The sequence below is a fragment of the Bos javanicus genome, chromosome 10 (genome assembly GCF_032452875.1).
Source record: "Bos javanicus breed banteng chromosome 10, ARS-OSU_banteng_1.0, whole genome shotgun sequence".
NCBI lineage: Eukaryota > Metazoa > Chordata > Mammalia > Artiodactyla > Bovidae > Bos > Bos javanicus.
Window position 1 is genome coordinate 18,950,256 of NC_083877.1, and position 25,036 is coordinate 18,975,291.

Here is a 25,036-nt window from a genome sequence, read left to right on the forward strand (position 1 = left end):
TTCAGGATTTGAAAGAGCTCAACTGGAATTCCATCACCTCCACTAGCTTTGTTTGTCGTGATGCTTTCTAAGGCCCACCTGACTTCACATTCCAGGATGTCTGGCTCTAGATGAGTGATCACACCATCGTGATTATCTGGGTCATGAAGATCTTTTTTGTACAGTTCTGTGTATTCTTGCCACCTCTTCTTAATATCTTCTGCTTCTGTTAGGTCCATACCATTTCTGTCCTTTAGCGAGCCCATCTTTGCTTGAAATGTCCCCTTGGTATCTCTAATTTTCTTGAAGAGATCTCTAGTCTTTCCCATTCTGTTGTTTTCCTCTATTTACATCTTAGTAAATCATAGCTCTTCATTGCAGGCCAGGCTCTATCCATCCACTCTACCAATTGGCAAAGTGAAAAATGTTAAAAAGGTGAATGCAAGCCTAGCAAAAGATAGATCAGTAGCTTCTCTGCCTATGGACAGATTGTGCACTCAGTCACGTCCGACTCTTTGTGACCCCATGGACTGTAGCCCATCATGCTCCTCGGTTCGTGGAATTTTCCAGTCAAGAATACTGGAGTGGGTTGCCATTTCTTACTCCAGGGAATCTTCCCAACCCGGGGATCAAACCCACATCTCTTGCTTCTCCTGTAGAGTGGGCATTCCTTATTCAAAGTGGAGTTGAGTAAGATGTGACTTGAGGGTGAGGGGTAGAGAGAAATCCTGAGATCAGCCACTTTCTTGCTAATGAGTCTAGAGCACATTATGTGTAGTTTTGGTATATCCTCTAGAGGTTTCTAAGATGCAGAATGATCTGAAGCTTCCTTAGGCCATTAAGTTCTTTGGCACTGACGATGAGTTTCCTGTGGCAAGGAAATCATTTTTGTCAGCTATTCTAAATGTCAGTAGATTGATGAAGTTGGCTATGAAAATACCTGCCAACATTCTGAGGTTCAGGCCCTTACCTCGTGCCTTCTAGACTAATGACTCTCAATCGGGGGCCACTTTGCCCTCTAAGGGACATTTGGCAATGTCTAGAGATGTTTTTGGTTGTCACAACTAGGGACGGGAAGTGGGAAGTGCTACCGGCATCAGATGGGCCAAGGATGTGGCCAAACACCTTACAATGGGCACAGGATTACCCCCACCACCACCACCATCAAAGGACTGTGTGGCCCGAAAATGCAGCAGTGCTGAGGTTGAGAAACCGTGGTCTGCACTATTCTGACAGACTTTTCACTATTCTGACCTTGTGCTCCATTTCCCAACCAGCATTCCCAAACCATCATATTTATCCATCACTCCTAAACTCCTGTAGCCCCAGTAAGCTCTTCATTGCCTAAAAAATCAGGTCCTTCCTTCTCATCTTGGCACTTAGATCCTGACAGGTTTTGCACACTTAGGTATCCACTCCCCAGCAGAACTCTCCTCCTAAGCTGTCATTGGCACCACCCTCCACACCACCATCCTTGTACTGCTGTTACCACGCCCCCGCCCCCAAACACACAGCCTGTGAGGATTCTCCCCACAGCTCCCTGATCAAATCTTGCTCATCCTCTGAATCCCACACAGGCAGCACACCCCTTGCCACTGAGTCAGTCAGTACCACTCCCTTTTGTACTTATCAGGGCTCACACGTCTCACACTCACATAGCTATCCTCAGTAAACTCTTTGAAGGGGTCCATGTATATTTCTGTCCTATTGAGCTCCGTTTCTACAGCGTGAGTTGTGAAAACTATATTGTTGTATTGAGAGCTTCTTGTGAGAGTCAAATGAGCATAAACAAGCACCTGGTGTGGGGCCTGGTACCCATTTTGTTGTTCAGAAAACTATAAAATCATAGTATCTATAGAAGCATACATCCAGGGGTCCATAGAATGTGCTTAACACATCTTTTAAACCTAACTACAGCCTGGAAAGAGCACGCATTCAGATGAGCCTGGCATTTATTACTAACAGCAAAGAAAAACTTCCATCAGAAATCCTATACCAATTAACACGCCTTCACGCCAGAGTGAATCCAGGAGCAGTGGGTGTCACGTTCTCCCAAAGCGGAGCCTAAGCCAACCTTTCTGCATTTAACAAGTTAATGAACAGCTTGTTTGTAACACTTTGCCCACTCTGGCCCAATTTAGAAGGCTGCCAAAAGGCTAAAATACCAATATGCCACTCTCTGCTCTGCCGGGGTGCCAGCTGCCTTCTGCCCTCGACCGTTGGAGAGGCTGATGTCCCGAGAGGGCAGCACCGGGAGGATGAGGCTGCAGCCAGGGCCTGGCCTTTCCCCAAGCGGAAAAGGGCCTTGTCTCAGATCCTGCGAGAGAAGTGAGTGGGGCACAGTATTCTGAGCAGCCCAGGTTTGGCTCGAGGCCAAGCACCGAGTGGCAAACAAGAAGGAACACATTCCGGGAAGGCAAGGAGCCCTGCCAAGCGAAGGCGGGCCGGCCAGCAGGGCCTGCCGGGCGCCAGGTGTTCCTTGGCTCTGTGGAGGTCAGGCTCATGGAGGATGGACTCGGGTTTCTCTGATTATCATTTCAGAGGCTTAAGTGCCTCCCTCCCCCTCACTTTCAGAGGGCAAAGCCTGTGGAGCCACGTAACCATTAAATTTGAATCCTCGCTGCTCTGGGGTCCAGCCCCTTATCTCTAAATGAAGGCAGGAGGAGAAAGAGGGAAAGTGCACAAGGTTTCTATAATTCTACACCCTGAGTAAGAGAAGACACCACTGACAGCAAGGGAAGAGAGGAGGAAAGCCAGGGGGTTCTGGGCCCTTGTGGGACACTGAGTTCCCCACTTGCCCCCCGGGCGCCCCACCACACACACACACACACCCTACACACACACACACACACACATACACACACACACACACATACACACACACCCTACACTTGTTCTTCACCCCGGCCACTTCTGCCTTCGAACTGACCTGACCTCTGATCCGCAGAGCCCTCAGGAATGCTTTCCTCTCAATCACCTCAGGCCTTTGCCCAGGTATGAAAGAAGAGGAGAGTGGAAAGAAAGGACCAGAGCGGGCAGGGAAACACGGCCACAGGAGCCTGCCCAGCTTCCCTCCTGCCACTGTCAGGGCCTGGGCACAGCAGGGGTCCTTTGAGAGAGAAGAGTGAAGTCTGTCCCTCGCACTTTGGTTCCAGTTCCTGGTGGACTTTGCTGCCACCTAGTGGCCCAGTGGCCTCTCAGCACCCTCAGGGCGAGATCCACCTAGGAAACTGACCTGGCCCAGCCTGTGGCTGACAGGCGAGCTTCGGTACTCTAGGATGCCCTGAGTCTGTGGTCCAGCTCCTAGGAGAGAGGAGCAGCACAGGGTTACGACCTCACCTAGCTCGATAGGAGTCCTGACGTCACGGCCACCAGATGAGACAGCCAGGACTGGCTGGATGGGCACTTAGGAGTGGGAGTGAGGGCACTTTCTTAGTCCCAGGATATCTCTGGTGGGATGCAGTTGTCCCAGAGCCCTCCTCGCTCCTGAATGCCTTGTTCACAAGAACTCCTGCCTACTCCCACGATTCTCTCTGATCTGACTAAAGCCCATGATGCAAACTGAGGTTCCCACATAATATATATACATATATCTCCCTCCATTTGTCCAAGTTTAAGGCAGTTGTTTCTCCCTTATAAAGCTAGCCCAACTCCAAAAATATAAGATTATATGCCCCCGACTGTGATGATGCTATGAACTCCTCCCCGGAAATAGTGAAAAGGAGGTGTATGATCACATACAGAGATTCAGCCATATTTTTCTGCACATTGCATCCACAGGTTTACTTCCTCTAGCAAAAGAAAGCCCTTGGTTTCAGTAGCCACTGACTCTACCAGCTCCACATTTTCAGACCTGAGCTGCCATACCCATGAATGTATAAGATCGCAATTCCCTTCTGCCTACCTCTCCAACCTCCAATTTTTTTTTTTTATGGTGGTAAAATACACGTAAAATTTATCATCTTAATCATTTTTAAGTTTCACACTCACATTGTTGTGTAACAGTCATCACCATCTCGAGAATTCTGTTTATCTTGCATAACTGAAACTCTATACACATTAAACAGTAACTCCCATTTCCCTTCCCCGTAGATCCTGGCAACCACCATTCAGCTTCCTGTTTCTGTGAACTGGACTGCCACACGTACCTCATACAAGTAGAATCATACAGTACTTGTCTTTCTGTGATTGACTTCACTAAGCATAGTGTCCTCAAGGTTCATCCATGTTGTAGTGCATGTCAAGACTTTCTTCCTTTGGAAGGCTGAATAATACATGTCTGTCCCACATTTTGTTTATCCATTCACCTGTCAATAGCCACTTGGGCTGCTTCCACCTTTTGGCTTATTGTGAAGAACACTGCTATGAACATGGGTGTACAGATAGCTCTTCAAGCTCTTGTTTTCAATTCTCGTGGGTATACACGCAGAAATGGGATTTCTGGATCAGAGGGTGATTCTGCTTTTAGTTTTTTGAAGAACTGCTATACTGTGTGCCACGGTGGCTGCACCCTTTTGCCCTCCTATCAACAGTGCATAAGGGCTCCAGTTTCTCCTCATCCTCATTAATGCTTTTAGGGACTCTTGTTTTCTTTGCTAGTAGCCATCCTAATGGATATGAAGTGGTATCTAATTGTGGTTTTGATTTGCTTTTTCCTAGTGACAGTGATGTTGAAATGTCTATTCAGGTCCTTTATCGACTTTTAAATAGGTTGTTTTGTTGTCACTGAGTTGACCTCTCCAACCTCTTTTCATGTCAGTCTCCCATTGACTCGTATTCCAGATTCATGCAGATGGTCTCCATTCCTCAGAGACACATGCCTTCTTTCCTACCTTTCACAGATACCAACCCTTTGCCAGGAACATTCTTTCCCCAGCTCTTTTCATGACTGGCTCCGCATCCCTGAAGCAAAGCAGCAACTTAAATCTCACCTCAGAGAACATTTCTTGACCACTCATCTAAAGCCATCTCCCTTTTCCCTGTATCTCGTATCAGTCTCTTTCCTTCATGGAACATAATCAGAATCTGCAACTACCTTGTTTGTCCATGATTTACCTGGAACTTACGTTTATGTGGAATGCAAGAGCCACAGGGGACGCGGCGATACTGCCTGACTGACCACTGGTCTGTCCTTGGCACTAGCTCAGGATCTGGGCTCAGTATTTACTGAAGGAACAGATCACTACTGGAGGGGTGCCTCCCAAGGAGAAAGAAAGGTGAGGTGGCCCAAATTGGATTTTTTTTAATATTTATTTGGGGCCCTGCTGGGTCTTCACTGCTGCACACGGGCTTTCTCTAGTTGCTGCGCGCGGGGGCCGCTCTTCCTTGCCGTGTGCGGGCTTCTCATTGCAGTGTCATCTCTTGCTGCAAAGCACAGGCCCTAAGCACACCTGGGCTTCAGAAGTTATGATGCATAGGCTTAGTAGCTCTGCGGCATGTAGGATCTTCCTGGACCACAGATCAAACTGGTGTCTTCTTCATTGGCAAGCAGATTCTTAACCACTGGAGATGGGGGAAGTCTCCCAAATTGGACTTTAACCCCCGAAATCTGGGCTTGATATCATAGAAAAGGACACAGGAGTTTCCTCGCTCTGAGTTTAATTCCTGAGTCAGGAGCACAGTACTGTTTGACCCACAGACCTTGCTTTGGAGTGCCCAGCAGAAATGGGGAAGCATTCTCAGTGTCCACCCAGCCAAGGCAGGACGCTGTGCTGTGTGCTGTGGCCATCCGAACCATCCCTTATGCCTGCCGTGTGAGTCAGCTCAGCTAAAGTCCCATGAGATCTGCAGAGTGCTTGGGATTCTGGGAATGACTTGGGCCCCGTCAGTCTCCTTGGTGCCAAATACTTCAGTAAGAGTACCTTTAGTGAGTAATCAAAACCTAAAAATGAACTTTCCATACCACAGGATTAGAAAAATCAGATTTTTATTTTAAAACATTTTCAACGTTTAATGCCATAGTGGAACAACTGAAAGACAATTGAACCAAATTCTCAAGGAATTAGAGAAGCATCTGCCAATGCAAGCAGGTCTGCATAAATACACATGGTTTATAACTGAGCACAACAGAAGGCACCCTGGCCAAAGGAACAGGCTGGGGAACAGAAGGAAGAAACAGAGGGCCCTCCAGAGGGACAGGCACACTGCAGTCACTCAAAGCTCTGGGCCCCAAGAGGGCCTCCACAGCCACCTACCCTTCTGCACGCTTCTTGCCCTCTCTGAGCCCGGGGCATGGAGACTGGAGGCTAGGTTCACCATCATGTTGGCATAGCCACCCATGACTTGGCACCTCTTATGACCTCTGGCTCAACCCAGCAAGGTTCAGAGAATGGACCTGTTCTCCCTGCCCTTCAGCAAGGACCAGGGAGGGGAGGCATTGGGGCAAGTAGGATTATTTCCCTGAAAACAAGGATCTGGTTCCTAAAATAGGACAGGCATGCATCCAGCGTGGTGCTGCAGGGAGAATGGAGCCGTGAGTTGTACCTGAGACATACATCTTGAGTGAAAGTATCCCTCAAGGCCAGGCTCTGAGCCCGATCCTAGAGCCTGGGATGGAGAGACCTACAGCCTGAGTTTAGGAAGTTATCACCTCCTGTCAGTCCCTCCAGACTTCATCTGGGTTTGTCATAAACAGGTCAGTCACACTCCACAGTAAATAATTTCCACCAGGATACCCGCACCCCCACCCCCACCCCCACCCCCACCAGTTAACTTCTCAGGTGTCTGAAGAGGGAAAAAGTGGCTATTTCTGACCCCACCCACCCATCACCAGTGACTTTCCCTGATATGTCTGGCCTCCTCACTAAGGCCTTTCCAGCACCTCCAAAGACACTGTCTTGGCAGATCGGAGTCCCAGGAGAGTTTTAAAGCACAGAAGTTTTGTAGCATTGAGGAGACATTGTCAGAGGAGGAGGAGTCTCTAAGGCAAAGCCACCATGTCCCTTCTTCCTGTCTTCTACCTCTCTTGCTTCCAAAGATATCAGACAGACGCCCCTGGCCTGGTCCCTGCAGTCACCGGCCCAGCTTGGACACCTCCATTTTACTCATGGAGAACAGAGCCCAAGGTGTGGAGGACCCTCCTGCATGGCCTGCAGCTGACATAGTGAGCTCTGCCCTGTGGTGGCCCAACACCATCAAGCCCATCAGGCTGCCGTTGGCCACGTCCAAAATCCAGGCAGTGAAGCAGGGAGTACAAGGGTAGACCTCCAATCACAGCACTACCCTTCCCATCCCCCACTTCCCACATGGGGCACCTTGGAAATGTTTGAGCACACCAGGGGAAGATCGAGTACCTGGTCTGTGACCACAGTGATCAAAAAAGCTCCGCTCCCCCTGTCTCACCAGGAAACAGCAACTGAGGACACAGAAGGCTGGCCCTCTGTTCTCTGCACAGCCGCTGCCATTCTCCCCTGCTGCAAGTCGTGAGGTCCCAGATTGAGCCCGCCTCCTCAAGAGGGGCCAGAACGGAGCCTCTGCACAGACCATGAACACGCCCCTAGCTAGAATCCTGGCCACAGACCTCCTCTCCTCACTCAGAGCTCACCTCACTGCCTCCAGTTTGCCCTGCATGGGCCCCTGGCCACCTGCAGAGAAACGCTTTGGGCCCCAGAACAGGAACTCTCGGGGGTCCAAGTGAAAGCACAATATGCTGGAAGAGAGTGGAGCCCACACTGCCAAGTTGGGCTCTGGCCGCTGTCCCACCACTGGCGTGGGCCATGTGCTTGGTATCAAAGCATGGCCTTTGTCCCTTGCAGTGGTCCCAGATGCTCTACCTGTGTGTCAGAACTGTTTCCAAGGAGCAAGTTAAAAAAATTTTTTTTCACATAAGTGGCTGCTAAAGCTTAGTGTACAGAACTCCTTGTCTATTTCCAGAAACTTGGCTTTCCATCTCAGTCCCAAAATTGCAGGAGTTTTGTAAACAGGTACTTCAGACCACTCATTTAAATAAGGAGGGAGAAGAGCTCCGGGGAGGAGAAGGATTCTGCAATATTTTCTTTCTGACTCGGTCTCAACACAGCGGCAGCACAAACCAAGGGCTTCGATGGTGGCACCTTAGCACCCAGAGCATTCCTCTTGGAGGATTGGGGTCAAAGGCCAAGTGGCTGTTACCTGCACACAGAAGAGATGGCACACAGGTCAGACAAAGGGCCTAGAAGACAGACAGACAAGTTAGTGGGTCCACCCATGAGGGCAGGTCAAGGTGGGGTCTGTGTACCCTGCATACCCTGCCCAACCTCGCTGAGGGCCAACAAACCAGCTCAAGGGCAAGGCCAAGGCCAGCCAGACTAGCAAGGAGCCTGGCCATGGGTGTTAGCTCCTGTCCTTCACCCTCAATCCCAGAAGCATGAGAAAGAGAAGGGGCATCACCTGTGCCTAGGGACCGAGCCGCCCCAATTCAGGGAACATAACTGCTGTTCTAGCTGGGAGATGCGGAACGCCAGGTAGGATGAAGACATGACCAAGAAGCAGATCCTGGAGAAAAAGGGGTAGGGAGGAGGTGAGTCTCTCTTCTAGAAAGGGGGCATTTCTACAGGATCACCAAACATAGGAGTGGGACTAAGCTAGTTCCTTCAACTGGAGGAGTTGAAGAACCCTTTGCGTACAGCTTCGTTCGGACCTGGGCCTCTTTCTTCCCAGAAGCCACAAGGGGGTCCTGAGACTCGTCCCCAGGAAAGTGTCCCTGAAGCCCCACAGGAGTTTTGGGTCCTTCAGCAGAGCCCACTTTCCCTCTAACCAGCCACCTTGGTCCCACACCCGCCCTGTGAGGCCACTAAGATTACCCCCCCAGGTGGTAGCCCTTCCCCCAGGCAAATGCTGAGGTTGACAGTCAAAACCCTGCCAGCAGACCCAGAGGAAGGTGCCGAGGTAAGGCAAGGGAATCAGAGGCTCGCTAGCTGTTCATAAAACATCCCACCAAGCTCACTGCTCTACTAGCTCTTAGGTTGAATGACAGACAAGCCTGGTGTCCCAGAAAACACCCCAGTGGTAGGCGGTGGGAAGGCCATGGCCCTCCCCTGGTCTAGCTGATGGGCCTCTCAGACTTTGCAGACCCCTCCCTCCCCAATCCTCTACAACTTTTTCTTTCTTCAATAGTTTCAAATATTTCCCCTTCCCTACAGCCTTAACCCTAAATTACAAGTTTGAAGGAATGAAAACCGGAGATACTTTATCTTGCTCCAGAAGGGGCTGTTGCATGGCCACCCCCACCACCCAGGAGCTTACAGCTGACTCAGAACCTTCTCCCTCACTCTGGACACTGACTTCCCCACACACCAAGGCACCGGCTTTAAACACCCATACACCAGGCAGATTGAGTCAGGTCTGCCCCCCCACCCCCCACTCTCCAGTCACCTACAGCACAAAGAAGACCTTCAGGAGCGGGTAATCCCAGAGCTTGAGCTCCCGGTTGCTCATGGGCCCCTCCTCCAGCTTCTCCTCCTCACAGTCGGAGATCTCTGCAAAAGGACAGCATTCGGCATCTTCCTGGGGCAGAAGACAAGTCCCCAGCCCACTGCCAACCCCTGTTCTCTGAAGCCACTTGAGCTCTTGGCTTTCCGTCATGGATTTGCAGAAAGAAAGAAACTGCCCTCAGAAACCCTCCTAGCTGTGATGATCTCTTTGCACAGAAGTGGGAGGACAGAAAAGCTTGTTTTTGCAAGCAGGTGCCATGGACAAGCACGCTGAACTCACCAGACCCCAGAGGCTCCCTGGAGGGGAAGAAGCTGTCCGTGGATTCCATGGATGCCCGAGAGATACAAGGGATGCTATCTGGGAGAGACACGGACCTGGAGGCGGGGCACACTTTCCTCCACTTCATCTCGGGGATGAGGGCTTCCTGTGGAGAAGGCAGGAGACACTGTCTCACCTTGGCCTTTGAGATCTCAGTTGCCCTAAGGATCCATACTAGGTTTATCAAAGCCTTTCCACATATTATCAGTATGGATGCCTAGCAAGCATGAAAGCAGATACCCAGAAGCAGGGAAACCACAGTCACAGCAATCACATTTCTCATCTGCTCCCTTGCTGTGACCAGCCACTCTTCCAGGGGACGGCCTCTTTGAAGACTGCTAGTGTAGAACCAGGACATGAGGCAACCCAGGTGTGCGCTCAGATCAGCTGAGTCCAGGAGAGCTCACACTCTCTATCTTAGATGGAATAAGTCGTGCTTCCTGCTAATCTGGGCTCTGAGTACATCACTGCCCTTGGCAGGGGCACTTAAGGTCCCCATCAATAAAAATGGGAACATAGCCTTCCATCCCCTGCATGGCATTGTGCATATCACATGCTTGGCTAAACACTTAATAGTTACAGACAGAGACTTCAGAACACCCTGGAGTCATTGCTACCCCCTCACCCCCACTCCTACCCTACAAACTTTACTTATCCAGGATCCTGGGAGCGAAAGAAAGGGCCAGGACCTCGGCAAATCGACAATGAGCCTGCCTGTGTTCTAGAATGATAGCCTTCAGAGCTCTATTTCAGGGACACCTCCAGCCCCTTGAAGGCCCTTCTGACTCCACTAAAGGGAAGAGGATGGGTTGCTGGCTCTGTACCTACGAAGGTGTGGGGGTCCAACCTGGGCCATGTTCCAGGGGCTGGCCATGTGTTCTCCTCAGAATGTCAACATAATCTGCCCAGGACTCTGCACGGCATGGAGCATGGTGGGTCTTGGGGACACCCTGACACAGCATGCCACTGGCTGTTGAGCCTGGTGCCCCAGTTCTGCACTGTGGGCCCCCCACCAGGAGGCCCTGAAGTCTCAAAGCCACGGGCAATCTCAGGCCAGCATCTTCTGCTCCCAGCCTTAGTTCTCACCAGAGACTCGCACTCAGGTTCCTCTGGAAATTCTCTTACACACAGACTCTTCTTGCTTGAAGGCTGGGGACAGAAGGGAACAGGGGTTACCTGTCTATCATGGAACAGCCAAAGTCAGACGTGGGGAAGTACTAACACTCCAAGAGAGCTTCACCTCCAAATGAGCCCTTTGGGCCAGATGGAGTCTAAAGTGTTTGCAGGGAGGATCCCTAGTTAATCCTGAAGCAGAGGGCAAATCCAAGGGGATGTACTCCCCCACACTGCTGCCTTCCCCCTTCCTCAGCACAGGCCAGAGAGAGCTGAAGTGGCCTCATGCTCCCATCCGTCTGCACCCAGGAAGCAAAAGTGAGGGCTGCACGTGGGAACGCAGGGGCCCGATGGCCTCAGAGAGACACGCGCACCAGCACAGACGCCCCGTCCAGGGACTGCCTCTGGTTCACTGAGCCTGAGCCTGTTACTCCCCTCTCTCTGCCTCGGTTCCCTGTGCCCAAAGGATGGGCCGACCTCCCCCAACACCCATGTCCCAAGACCTCAGTCCAGGCCTAAGCAATCTCCCGGGCCCCAGCCCTGCCCCAGGCTCCATACCTGTAGGTGGGTGCAGACCCTTCTCAGCATGTCGTATACACTGTCCCTGGAGAGCAGCGACACAAAGACATACTGGAATATAGAAAACAGAAAGGCGCGAGGTATGTAAAGACGGGAGAGTGCCAGGGTCAGACTGTGGACTCCTGGGGCTGGGACGAGGAGACACACAAGGGCGCGCTGGCCCAGAAACGTACTGACCTTCTGGCTGGTGTTGGTGGTGATGGCCAGGCCATTGGGAAGGAGCCGTGCCATCTTGTGTTTCTTGATCATCTGCACAGACACGACGGGAATGACCACCTGATGGGGGAAGAGGCAGGCTTCTCTCAGGACTCACCCCCAAGGACACGGTCCCTCTGCCTCCTGCTTAGGGCCCCAGCCACACCTGGCAGTGAGCCAAGCACGAACACCATGGACAAGTCTGGCCCATGGAGGAGAGTATCTGAACCTCCCACCACCTCATGCGGATTCCCTTCCAGTTATCTCCCACCCCAAAGGCAGCACACTCCACTCTAGGCTCTTACTCCATCATCTAGGAGGCAAAGATGGTTGCCCTGGTGAATCCCATAATCCAGTAAGAGTTCCCTGAGCCACCACCTGGCCACTTAATGGCCCCGAAAGTGTGACATCCCACTCGGTTTGTGAAGGCGTTTAGGAGGTACCCCATAAGCAGAGTAACTCGGCAGTGAACTCTTCAGGCTGCTCAGGCCAGATGTGGAGTCTCAATCGGGGCCCTGTTTGGAAGGGGTGGGGCTACTGCCCTGACACCGGGTAGAATGCCTCGCAGTGAGAGGCCTCACCAAGTGCCAGAGTGCAGAGGGACAGGTCTGACTTGAGGTGTGCCCACAGGGCGGGGGCTTCTCTTCCCTGGGCTGAGGCCTTACTACTTATTACTACCTTGATATCCTTGCCAAAGAGGCTGGCATGGAAGCAGAGCCAGTTGGAGGAGATGTAGAGCCGGCCCTGGAGAAGCAGGTCCCTCTGGAGGGCACAGGAGCACACTGGGAAGTCACACGAATGAGACTGCCGTGAGCAAGGCCCGGCTGGGAGCCCCAGGGCCTGGGTCCTCCCACCCAGAGGAGTCCAGAGTCCAGCCTCGGGGACTGAACTCCTCAGTCCCCTCCCCAATCCCAGGCCCCAACCATCCATTCCCTCAGCACCCTCTCATCCTTTCCTGAGAATCCTGACCACCCCTAGTGGTCATGTATGGATGTGAGAGTTGGACTGTGAAGAAAGCTGAGCACCAAAGAATTAATGCTTTTGAACTGTGGTGTGCGAGAAAACTCCTGAGAGTCCCTTGGACTGCAAGGAGATCCAACCAGTCCATCCTAAAGGAGACAAGTCCTGGGTGTTCATTGGAGGGACTGATGTTGATGCTGAAACTCCAATACTTTGGCCACCTGATGCAAAGAGCTGACTCATTTGAAAAGACCCTAATGCTGGGAAGGATTGGGGGCAGGAGGAGAAGGGGACAACAGAGGATGAGATGGTTGGATGGCATTACCAACTCAATGAACATGGGTTTGGGGGAGTTGGTGATGGACAGGGAGGCATGGCGTGCTGTGGTTCATGGGGTCGCAAAGAGTCGGACATGACTGAGTGACTGAACTGAACTACTCTACCTGCCCCTCCAGACTGCTAGATCCTTCCTCTTCCTCCACCCATGCCCCAAAAGATCTGCCAGGTTTCTGCACTGTCCCCCAACCTGGATGTTCACCCTCATAGGCAGAACCTCTTGCCCTGCTCTTCCCTGGAGAGAGGGCCTTGTTTGTGCAAATGCTCCGACACACTCCCTGAGAGGTCTGAGCAGGAAAGAATAGTCACTGATAAGAGCAGAACAGAAATGAGATTTGGAAGCCCTGACATTCAAGAAAACTTTCCAACTCCATGTCTCAAATCAGCCCAATCTTCTCACACTTCTGAAGAAAAAAAGACCAACCACTTCAAAGGGCAGCCAGTTCCCATGGCTGAACTTGTGCCTGGAGGTTCTGGGGGGAGAGGCCCTGGGCTCCGGGCACTGCAGGATGGCCTGTCCTGCCAACCCAGGGAGGCAGCTCACCTTTGAGAACCACCTCCTCCAAGGGAATGTCCTTAAATAGCTTGTGGTACTGCTGGTTGTATTTACTCAGTAGCATCTGGAAAACACAGGAGCTGGGTCTGAGAAGTCCCAGGAGATCATACCACCAGAGGACCCTGCTCCAGCCACCAGGAAATAAGGCCACAGGGCTTGGGGGGCCTACGGGGTCTTAGCCGTGAAGCAGCAGGTGAGCAGCCAGTGGGTGAGGAGGGCTGAGTTCTGAGCACAGCTTGTTTCCTGGTGACACGGGGTCTTAACAGGCAGCCCATGACGGGAAGGGGACACAACACCCACCCAGAAGGGGACATCCACCAGGTTTCCTGTGGCCACAGAGTCAACAGCCACCAAAGTCAGGCAGCCTAGGACCCCCTCCCCCGGCAGGTAGTAAGAAATTGGCCTCCACCCACTTACCCCTTCTTGTCTGCACTTCTTCACATCTTCACCCTTCAAGCCTTCTGGCCAGTACAGGCTGCAAAGGAGACAGACCATTGCAGGGGCAAGGAACCTCGAATCCTCCCTCCCCCACATGCATCCTTGGTGCCAGTGCTGCCCTGGCCTCAAGCCACCAGCTTGGGGCAGAGATTGGAGACCGGGGCTCGTTGCCAGGGGCCACAGCAAAGTGGTGAGCACAGCAAGCACAGAGCTTGCCCTGGGCAGGGACACTCCTGCTACAGGGAGGGGTCAGCTGTGCGCAGCCACCCCGCAGCCCCAGAAGGTATAGGCAACCTGAGCCTCACCTCCCAGAGATGCTTAGAGCCGACCGCCCCTGGGGTCAAAACCCCCTCCTGTTTCTCTGCCCAAGGGACAAGCTGAGGAGCAGGCCCAGGATGAATGAGCAGGAGGCCAGGGATGGAGCTCAGTATGGGGAGTGGGTGGGGTGGAGGTGTCAGACTCACAGCTCTGGGGCCTGGCCATGGGCCATGATGGAGGAGGCAGGACTGCCCTCCTCTCAGCCGCCTCCCTGGGCCTGCAGCTCTGCAGTGGGGAGCTGGGCAGACTAGCCTGACCTGACGGAGGCTACCAAAGCTGGCAGAGGTGGAATGGGGGGTGGTTTGCTGAAATGCAAACCTTTGCCCTGTCCAGGTTGGCCTGAGGACAGGTGGGCAGAGAGGAGGATGTGAACCCGAGAAGCCTAGACTCTGCTAGGTCCCAGCGCCCTGGGCTAGGCCTGGGAGTGGGAGGAAGAGGCCCCGGGCAGCCTTTGCCCAAACTGACCCCATGACGCAGCCTTAAGGCCCCCTTTCTTACAGGTCACCTCCCAAGGGCTGCCCACCTCCAATCGGACGTATGTCTGACTGGGAAATGGGCCTCACCTGCTGTCTTGGGCTCTCTGGACCCCGCCTAGCTTCTCGGTGCTCTTCTTCAGAGAAGCCGTCTTCCCGTGCATCTGTTGGTTGCTGAGGAGAAACGGGCCCTCATCAGGAAGGCAGGGTCTCTGGGGATACCCTTCCTGGCCAGCTCCACCAAGCTCCACCATGTCCAGGCAGGAAGCCTCTGCTCCCCATCCAATGCCAGCCCTGCTCTTCCAGGGGAGGCTGGAGATGTCACAGTCTGGAGGCAGCTCCCCAGGCAGGGGTTCGGGGCAGCTGAGAGAGGAGCCTCACTCACTGGCCTTCCTGGAAGCCTGAAGTCCAGTTTATGCCTGGGTCGGAAGGAGAATCAGCCTCCCATGGAGCTGCCAGCCCCACTCTTAAGAAGGCAGCTGGGAGGGAGGACCCTGAGACTTGCTCACGCCTGAAAGCAAAAGTTTCAGAGCGCCCAGACAGTATTACCATAAATATCCCAGCTTCTGGGAAAGGACTCTGAGCACTGGAGGCCTTATCAAGGCTGAGCAGGTGATGCGGCACAGATCTGTGTGTGAACGTCAGCCCAAAGGTGAGTGTGGGCTGGGGGGGCAGGGCTGCCCCACACCAGGAAGTGGCCTTGACACCTTCACACCGTCAGGGTAGCTCAGCCCTGAGAGCCAAACCATCTCAAAAATGTCCCACAGAGAGGGCCCGGCAGGGGGGAGACACCTCTCCCCAGGCAGGTGGAGGTCCCCAAAGACTTTGCAGTTCACGCCTCCAATAAACAGCTCCAAAGCCTAGAGTTCACCCTTTCCTGCTCCTCCAGAGCAGAAATACTAGGAATCAATAAAGCCTGAGTAGGCAAACCAGCTGAGTGAGCCCAGGGTTGATGGGAAGAGAGGGTGGCCCAGGCAGGGCAACGAGGTGGCCGTGAATAGGTAACGGGGTCTTGTGCACTGGTCTCTCAGCAGGAAAGGAGCTGGAACCTGCAGATCCCAGCACTCCATCCCTCTCAGCTGTGTAACCAGATAATGTCAAAGTTTTCTTCAAGAACAGAGTTATCTCAGGATGGGAAACACGTGTATACCTGTGGCGGATTCGTGTTGATATATGGCAAAAACCAATACAATATTGTACAGTTAAAAAATAAAATTAAATTAAATTAAATTAAAAAAAAGAACAGAGTTATCGCCTCAGCCGAGATCTGCCAAGACCCTTCAAGGTTATTAACCTGACTCCCTCCCACCCTACCATTGTAGAGATAGGAAACTGAGAAACCCGCCAAGGGGCAGGCTGTACCGGTGTCACACGGCAAGGAACAAGACGATCTCACCCACCAAATGGGCCCAACCACGTGGGCTGGTGACCTCTGTCCTCAACCTTATGGAGAATTTTGGTGCACATATCATGTATTTCCTAATCTTGCAAAGTGACAGGTTGTGCCACTGATTTGACCCCTTGACTCCTAAAGCTAGGGCTTCCTAGGTGGCTCGGCAGTAAAGAATCTGCCCACAGTGCAGGAGACTCAGGAGACATAGGTTCATCCCTGGACTGGGAAGACCCCCTGGAAGAGGAAACGGCGACCCATTCCAGTATTCTTGTCTGGAAAATCCCATGGACAGAGGATCCTCGTGGGCTACAGCCCATGGGGTTGCAAAGAGTCGGACATGACTGAGCGCGCATGTGTGCTCCTAGAGCTAACTTCTGGATTTATTTGGGTCCATCACTACACATTTCACAGAGACCCCCCCAAAACCTTCAGCTTTTAAAGCTTATTATAGAAAATACAAAAAATATAAAATATATAAAGTATGATGATCAATAATCACCCATAAGGGACTTCCCTGGTGGTCCAGCGATTAAGAATCTGCCTTCCAATGCAAGGGATACCAGTTGGATCTCTGGTCAGGGAACTAAGATCCCACATGCAGAAGGGAAACTAAGCCTGTGTGCCACAATGAAAGACCCCACATGCCATAACTGAGACCTGACACAGCCAAAAATACATAAATAAAAACAGTTCTTAAAAATCACCCATAAGAAAGAAATTCCCAGGAATTCCCTGGTGGTCCAGTGGTTAGGACTCTGCACTTTCACTTTGGAGGGGGAACTAAGATCCTACATACTCAGGGCAGGGCCAAAAGTAAAAAAAAGTTCTCCCCCAAGTCACACAAAGAAAATATTTATTCATAAATATATAATTTGTGTAAGTGGGATTATATATCACATAACTTGTATGCCCTGGTTTTGTGGCTTAACATGATTTCATGAGACATTCCCCATGTCACTATTTATTCCTTGGATAGATTCTCAGAAGTAAAATTAGTGGATGAAGAATGAGCATCTCTTAGGATCTTTTAGACCCAGTTCCAAAATGCCTTCCAGATGCTATACGGATGGTGAGCACGGCCTTCAGCACTATATGAGGGTGCCCACTGCCCTACATCCAGGCCCTACACTGGCTGTGATCTTTTTCTCACCTTGCAAAATTGATAAATGAACATATATTGTTTTCATTTCTATTTCTGCTTACTGATAGGTTCAACATTTTTTGCCAAATACATTTTGACCACTGGGATTTCATCTGTGAAGTATCTATAAGTGTCTTCATGTCTTTCTTATTGATTTGTCTACCTTCTTTGTTGAGAAGATTCATCCTTAGTTTATCATTTTTGCAAATATTTCCCCTATTTGCCTTTTAGTTCTGTCTGTGGTATTGCTCCTATATTTGTGTTTAATTTTTGTGTGGCAGATTCCAGCCCTGTCTTTCATCTCTTTTCCTTTCTTGCTTTGAGTGCTTCAATAGGAAAGGCCCACGAGGCAAGTGTGCACAAGTCGAAAAAGCCTTCATGAGCTTGAACCCCGCAGCCCAGAAACCCTCTGGGCCTCCAGGGAAGAGAAGAAAGATGTGGGCTCCACTCTAAGGAACACATTCCAGCCCAGACAACCAAAGGTAAAACAGGACCCCAAGAGGAAGGAGGAGGAGCTGGGTCTTGGTTTCAGAGGCAGGAAGCCTGTCACTCAGGTACTAGAAAGTGTGATTCAAGTTGCCAGGGCTGCAGGAGCTCAGATGACACACAGAGTCAAAGTTACAGCCAGATTCCCAGAGAAAAGGAAGCTGAGCCTCACCAACTGGGTGGGACTGCGATCCTGCTTGGCTTCCTCACCTAACCCTGCATGGATACTCAATCCTTTGCATGGATTGTAAACCTAACTCATCCTTAGGTTCAAAGACCTCAGGAAGGGGCGCCTGCCTTGGGCCCTTCCCCAGCCTAATGATGAGCCCTGCTGCGGGCTCTCACTGCCCCGAACCTCAGGCTCCTCTCAGACACCGGTGGGTGAGCTCTAACTGCCCATCTCCAGGCGCTCCAGGACACTTCCGCCATCACCGCAGTCTCTGAGCCTAGGGCAACACCAGCATGCAGTTCACATTTGTGACTTGTGTAGACAGTGTAAGCGAGATCAAAAACAGAAGCTGGAAGATAGAAGGGCCATGAGAATAACAAAAGAAGGCTGCTGTGATTCCCACAGCATCTCCATGAAGAAAACGGGAATGGAAAGAGGGACGTCCCTGGTGGTTCACAGGCTAAGACCACGCTCCCGATGCAGGACGCGTGGACTCCATCCCTGGTCAGGGAACTAAGATGCCACGTGCTTACAGTGGACCAACATTTACTATAGTGCTGCCAAAACTTTTTTTAAAAGAACAGAAAGAAAACAGGGGAAAACATCTCAAATATGTTTAAACTAAAAGTAACCTCTTTTCACGGAGAAGGCAATGGCACCCCACTCCAGTACTTTTGCCTGGAAAATCCCATGGATGGAAGAGCCTGGTAGGCTGCATTCCATGGGGTCGCTGAGGGTCGGACACGACTAAGCGACTTCACTTTCACTTTTCACTTTCATGCATTGGAGAAGGAAATGGCAACCCACTCCAGTGTTCTTGCCTGGAGAATCCCAGGGACTGGGGAGCCTGGTGGGCTTCCGTCTATGGGGTCGCACAGAGTTGGACACGACTGAAGTGACTTAGCAATAGCAACCTCTTTTCATGTGATGACCATGGTGGTCAAAAGCCAATCCTTTATATCCATCGATTAAAACCAGCTCCTACTGGTCATCCTGATAATGCTGTTGATTCAGAGACCCTGGATATGGCAGAATTGCACTGGTTTCAAAATCATCTTCAAATCAGACTCTCTACTAATTCATCTTCTTTCCCATAGTATTTGTTTAGATGAGTAGAAATAAAGAGATGGGAGCAAAGTCCAGTGAAAAGCTAGGTCTGGGGCAATGGTCATCAAGAATTCACCAACATAAAAAAAAAAAAAGAAAAAGAAAATAAATATATATAGAGAGAGAAAAAGGACAAGAAAAAAAAATGAATCTAAAAAGAAAAAAGAATTCACCAACAGGACCAGTCAGGCAGGGTCCATGCAAGGAGCAACAGGGCTCTGATCCAGAGGAAAGAGATGGCAAGAGCAGGAAGCTGGAGAGTGGGGGGCCAGCCTGAGTCCCCCGACCCTGCTGGCAGCCTCTGTTCCCATAGAGAATTACTCCACCAAGTTGCTCTTGCTCTCTGGGCTGTGAACGACACCTCCTGCCCGGGCAACCCCATCCCACCTCCACATGCAGACTGTGGAATTAATATCAGGGGTCTTCAAATTCATATCTATTTTTTCAATCAGAGCTACAAAATACATCATTACTGTCATGAGGAGGGTGGAGCGGGGAAGGCTCAGTATTTTGGACATTAAAGCGGGTTATAGGGACTTGTCCAGTGGTTAAGAATCACCTTCCAATGCAGGGGACGTGGGTTGGACCCTTGGTCAGGGAACTAAGAGCCCATATGCCATGCAGCTAAAAAAAAAAAAAAAATTACCAGACATCTGAGGGAAACAGCTAGAATATAAGTTTGAGAATAAAACAAACCAACACACACACACACACACACACACACACACACACACAAAGCAGAGGGAGTTGCAAAGGCTTGGAAATTCCTCAGATGAGGCCCTCTCACCCTGCTGAGCCTGATGGGAAAGAAAGATGCTGATCTGGGGGATACAGCTGTGCTTGCCCCACCCTTGGGCCTCACGCCCGAAAAACTCAGGCTACCTGCCCATCCCTTCCACAAATACTTGCTGAGCTTATCACCCCATGAGCCTGGTATGAACCTGCCCAGCCCAAGAGAGCTTCTGAGAGGGAGGGTACAGGCAGCTAGCACTCAGAGATGTCGGGAGAGGAGCCAGGCCCCTCAGGAAAGGGGAGACACAGAGAGGAGGTTAAGAGAGGGAGAGAGAGAGGCAGTGCAAAGGGGAGCCGGAGATGCAGAGCCTCGCCGCTTCCCATAGGTCCCAGGGACAAAGTCTCAAGGGACACCACACACACACACACACACACACACACACACACACTCTCTCTCTCTCTCTCTCTCTCTCTCTCTCTCTCTCTGCTCCCCCAGACTCAAAATACCTGCACCAGGCAGACACTCTCCAATCCAAATCCCTAACGGTGACACCTCATCTCTCCTGAGCGGCAGAGCCTGCCATCTAGACGGATCCATCAAAGTGAATTCAGTATCATGTCCCCAAATCTGCTTCCCCTTGAAAGGCCTCATCCTCCACATTCCCCAAGCCAGAGTATTCAACTCACCCCACACCCCATCAACCCCCAGAACTCCGAGAGCCACGATGCCATACGCTGTCCCCACTCCTGCTGCACCAGGCAAGCCAAGGCCACCATCATCCCTCTCCTGGATGCTGGCATCAGCTTCCTAACGACACCTGCCCCCCGCCCTGCCCTGCACACCTGGCCCTCTCCCACATCCACACTGCCAACAGAGCCATCTGCAGCCCAGATCTGAGCCTGCCAACCATCCCCCACCCCGCCTCCTGACTTTCCTCCTGGAGTTCCTGCTTGCCTCCTCAGCTGGCCTTCCTGCTTCCTTTCCAGCTTCACCCATGCAACTCAGTGGAGCCCCTTCACCCTGCATGTTGGCTCTTCCTGGGATTCCTTGCCATGCTTATCTACCTGGAGAATTCCCCAATCATCCTTCTAGGTTCAGCTCAGCTCCCACCTCCTCTGTGAAGCCTTCCCAGCTTTCCCCCAGCAGAGCCGGGCATCCTTCCTCTGTGGTCCCTTGCCCCTTTTTTCACGCTGCTGCTCCTGCACTTACCACCCCAGTGCTTGTCTGTTTAGACATCTGAGCTCCACCAGGCATGTGTCTTCTACATCTCTGTACCCCCAGCACACAGTAGGCACCCAATGTTTGCTAAAGGAATGAGTATGAAGGAGAGACCGAAAAAGAGACATGTTGACACTTGAAGATGGAGAAGGGGAGAAAAAAAAGCCAGACAGTAAGTGTGAAGGAGGGACTTCCCCTGTGATCCAGTGGCTAAGACTCTGAGCTAACAATGCAGGGGGCCCAAGTTTGATCCCTGGTCGGGGAACTAGATCCTGCATGCCTCAACTAAGACCCGGTGCAGCCAAATAAATAAATGATTTTTTATAAAAAGAGTGAAGGAAGTCCAGAGAATGATGGGTACCCAGCAGTAAGGGGAGGGGTGGTGGACAGGAGCAGATGGGGGTCACCCACAGATGGCCCCTTCCAGGAGCCCCAGCCTGTGGAGAAGGCAGACAGCCCAGCCCAGCAGCACCGGGCACTCAATCCGTGCTGGCTGAATAATCAAAGAGGAGCTCAGGTGGGAGGCAGAAGCCATACAGAAGAGGATAAAGTGGCTCAGACAGCATGGGACAGGGTATGTGGGGGAAAGCACAGGCTGGGCCACTCCTGCCCTCACAGTAGTGCTCACTGGCAACACTGCCTTGGCTTACCCAGCCCCCCGCCCACAACCTTCCCTGACCACTGGGCAAACCTCCCCCCAAGGCTCCTCAAGCCTCAGGCAGCAGCAGTGCCCGTGGCTGATGCTGAAGTGGAAAACTTGGCCAGGCCTGACAGTGTGAACCAGCTAGGACTTTGTGGTCACAGGAGGGTCCCCTTGGGCGTCTCCTCCCCCAGGGTGGGTGTTCACACACTCTCCCGAGTTGTCTGCTAGTGGCCATCTGAGATGCTAGAGCATCCTGTGGGTCCTGTCAGCTCTTCTCAAGGCCAAGCACAGCTCCACTCCCTCCTGCAAGCAGCCAGGATGCTGGGCCCCGGTTGGTCCAAGGAGAGACCTCTTCCAAACAGAAAACACGGCAGCAGCCCCTGAGAATGCAAAGCCACAGACCACGGATAAAGCCACTGAGGGACAGACACATCCTGGAAGGAACATCAGCCACTGGGGCTCCATGGCCTAGACATTAGGGCACCTCCAAACTCCCCCAGCTCTACCTCTCAACACACAGCTCACCACTTACTTCACAGAGAAAAGAGACCATTCTGTTAACTCTGTTGGGGACACACTAGAATTACCTCTAGAGCTTTTTAAAAAACCATCCAAACAAAAGTGATGCCTGAGCCCTGTTCTCAGACCAATTAAATCAGAATCTCTGGGGATAGCATTTAGGTAACCACACATTTTTAACTTGTTACTGATATTTCATTTACATATTAAAGAGTGTACATAAAATAAGTGTACAGTGCAATGTATTTTGCCAATGGACCAAACCTGGAAACCTGCCCCCACAAAGCCCCTCCTGCTTCTTCCAGTCCTATCGCCCCTACCCCCGCCTTGGGTCAGTGATAAACACCAGCCTGATTCCAGCAGCATGGATTGTCTCTGCCTCTTCAGGGACTTTCTATGGATGGAATCATATGGTACATGTTCTTCTTCTGCTTGGCAACACACTTGTGAGATTCATCCACAGTGCTGCGTGTGGTTGCAAACTGTGCATTTTCACCAATCTTTAGAATTCCAGTATATAGACAGATTGCAATTGATTGATTAATTTTACCATTGAAGGGCATGTTGCTGTTGAGTTTTCAGTTTTGCCTATTACAAAACCCTTGTTACAAACATTCCAGCACCTGTCTGGCAGACACAAGTATTCATTCCTACAGATAAACACTTAGGATTGGAATTGCCGGGTCATGAGTTTCAACTTCAGACTTTTAAAAGCTCTCAGGTGATTTTAAACCCCTCCTTTCTTTGTGGTTCAGAGGGAGACGTGGACTTCCTGGTCTCCATGGCTGATCCTCCTGCCTGGGCTCTGGACCTGGGGCCCTGACCCTCCTGTGCCTCCACCTGGCCCTCCAGAGTTCCAGGAACATCCTTGGCAAGACAGGGAATCACACTGTTAATAGAGATTTCTTTCATCTGTGGAAGTCGCAGAGTTCATTTACTGAATTGTGCCAAGGAAGTAAGACCTGCCTTCCCATGTGTCAGGGCCAGCCTGAACTACACTGTGCCCTTCCCAAGAGCCTCCCTAACTTTCTCTTGGGGCCACTGTCCCCACATACCTCCCCAAAACTGGTTAACAAGACCTCTCTCCAAGGGAAACTGGAATCATGTGGACAGAGTCAGGCTCATCAACTGAACTCAGAGTCAGGTTCAATCAAACACTGAAACCGGAAGACGAAAGGCAATCTCTCTTTGCAAAAAATCACTCTATTATTTCTTACCCAGAAGCTGCACCGCACTTATTTTCTAATAATTTTCCTATGTCCATATTCAAGACAACAACAGCTTCACCCTTTCCCCCCCACAAGAAAAGGTAAGACTTCCCTGGTGGCCCAGTAGCTAAGACTCCACGCCCCCAACACAGGGGGGCCTGGGTTTGATCCCTGGTCAGGGATCTAGATTCCATATGCCACAACCAAGACCCAAGGCAGCTAAGTAAATAAAAGGTTTTTTTAAAGGCAGGGGGAGAGAATCCCATAACTGAACTCCACACTGAATGTAAGGGATGGGGCTCTGAGTTGGGGGCCACATGCTGGGTGCCAATCCATCTGTCCTGCTCAGCAACCCTGGCAAAGGGTGTGGCAGGCGCGAAGCCTAGTCACAAATCCTCCTTCCCAGGAGCTTTCTGAGAACCCCTGGGTCAGGAATATGCTGAGTTTCCCTTTACAGCCTTCAGCTGTTTCGAAATAATGGGAGACATGGAGGATCAAAGACCCGGCTTCCCAAGACTGCCCTGTTTGTACAGAGGACCCTGGCCGAGGCCAACAGAGCCACAGGTGTGCTCCAGACCTGAGCAAAGCCACCTGCAAGCCGACCAGCAGCCTCTTCAGAGTGAAAAACTGAGCTGGCCCGTCAGGTTCTCTTTCTGATGAATCCGAACTGGGAGATAGGGGAGGTGGAGGTGGGCGGCCAGAGGCAGTGAGCCGGCAGGAGGGAGCGGCACGTGTGCTTGGCCAGAGTCACTGGGTGCACTGGAGACTGGGTCTAGACTGAGGAAGAGAGTAGACAGAGAAGCAGGTGGAGCCGTCCCTGGTAACCCCTTCCCTGGTGGTCCAGTGGCTAAGACTCCGCCCTTACAATGCAGGGGACCCGGGTTCGATCCCTGGTCAGGGAACTAAAATCCCACGACGTGCCACAACTAAGAGTTCAATGCTAAGACCTAGTGCAGCCAAGTAAATATCTTTTTAAAAGAGAGAAAGAAGCAGGTGGGCCGTGGGCCAAGCGCTCCATCAGGGAGACAGCAAAGAGGGTATGTTCCCCTCGCCTACTCCTTAACTTTCAATTCTCCTTCCAGAGCCCAGGCCCTTGCAGCCAAGACCAAAATCCCCTACACCTGGTTTGCCCAAAGACCACACATGAGGACAGATATATGATGTCCTTTAAGACACAAAAGACAGGGGGTTCAGGATGGGGAACACATGTACACCCGTGGCGGATTCATGTTGATGTATGGCAAAACCAATACAATATTGTAAAGTAATTAGCCTCCAATTAAAATAAATAAATTTATATTAAAAAAATAAACTAAAAAAAAGAAATAATTGCCTAGTGTCACCCCACTATTTACCAAAAAAAATAAAATAAAATTTTAAAAAGTTCAAAAAAAAAAAAAAGACACAATGGGGGCAGATGGTACAACTTACACTTCACCCACGGGGTGAAGGAGGGAAGCTCAGCTGGGCTCACTGCCAGCGCAGGGCCTGGACTCCATAGAGGTCTGATACTCACAGCTGGGGGAACCATACTCGCAATGAGCCTTCAGGACCAGGAGAGGGAAGAGAACTCTGAAGAAGGTTCAGATCAAGTCCGGCCCTGTTAACAAGGGAGCCCTCAGGGAGAAGGAGGTGAAGGAATCTGGCTCATGATTTCCCCTAATCAGTCCAACTCTAGTCACACAATGGAGATGAATCATCCCCATTACACAGATAAGGAAACTGAGACCCAGGGAGGTAAAG

The 25,036-nt window shown here is 51.4% G+C and overlaps 1 protein-coding gene across 2 annotated transcripts in view; it reads right to left on the minus strand.

Moving 5' to 3' along the window:
- Positions 1-5,888: 5,888 nt before the first annotated feature.
- GRAMD2A (GRAM domain containing 2A) overlaps positions 5,889-25,036 on the minus strand; it is a 37,891-nt gene continuing 18,743 nt past the window's right edge. For both annotated transcript variants that reach the window (XM_061430272.1, XM_061430273.1), the window contains exons 2-12: positions 14,767-14,850; positions 13,865-13,922; positions 13,436-13,511; positions 12,274-12,377; positions 11,578-11,676; positions 11,380-11,451; positions 10,795-10,857; positions 9,670-9,814; positions 9,335-9,434; positions 8,347-8,451; positions 5,889-8,088 (exon numbers count right to left, since the gene is read on the minus strand). In XM_061430272.1, the coding sequence (XP_061286256.1) occupies positions 8,085-8,088; positions 8,347-8,451; positions 9,335-9,434; positions 9,670-9,814; positions 10,795-10,857; positions 11,380-11,451; positions 11,578-11,676; positions 12,274-12,377; positions 13,436-13,511; positions 13,865-13,922; positions 14,767-14,850 (910 nt within the window). In that variant the 3' untranslated portion in view covers positions 5,889-8,084. The remainder of the gene's footprint in view (positions 8,089-8,346; positions 8,452-9,334; positions 9,435-9,669; positions 9,815-10,794; positions 10,858-11,379; positions 11,452-11,577; positions 11,677-12,273; positions 12,378-13,435; positions 13,512-13,864; positions 13,923-14,766; positions 14,851-25,036) is intronic.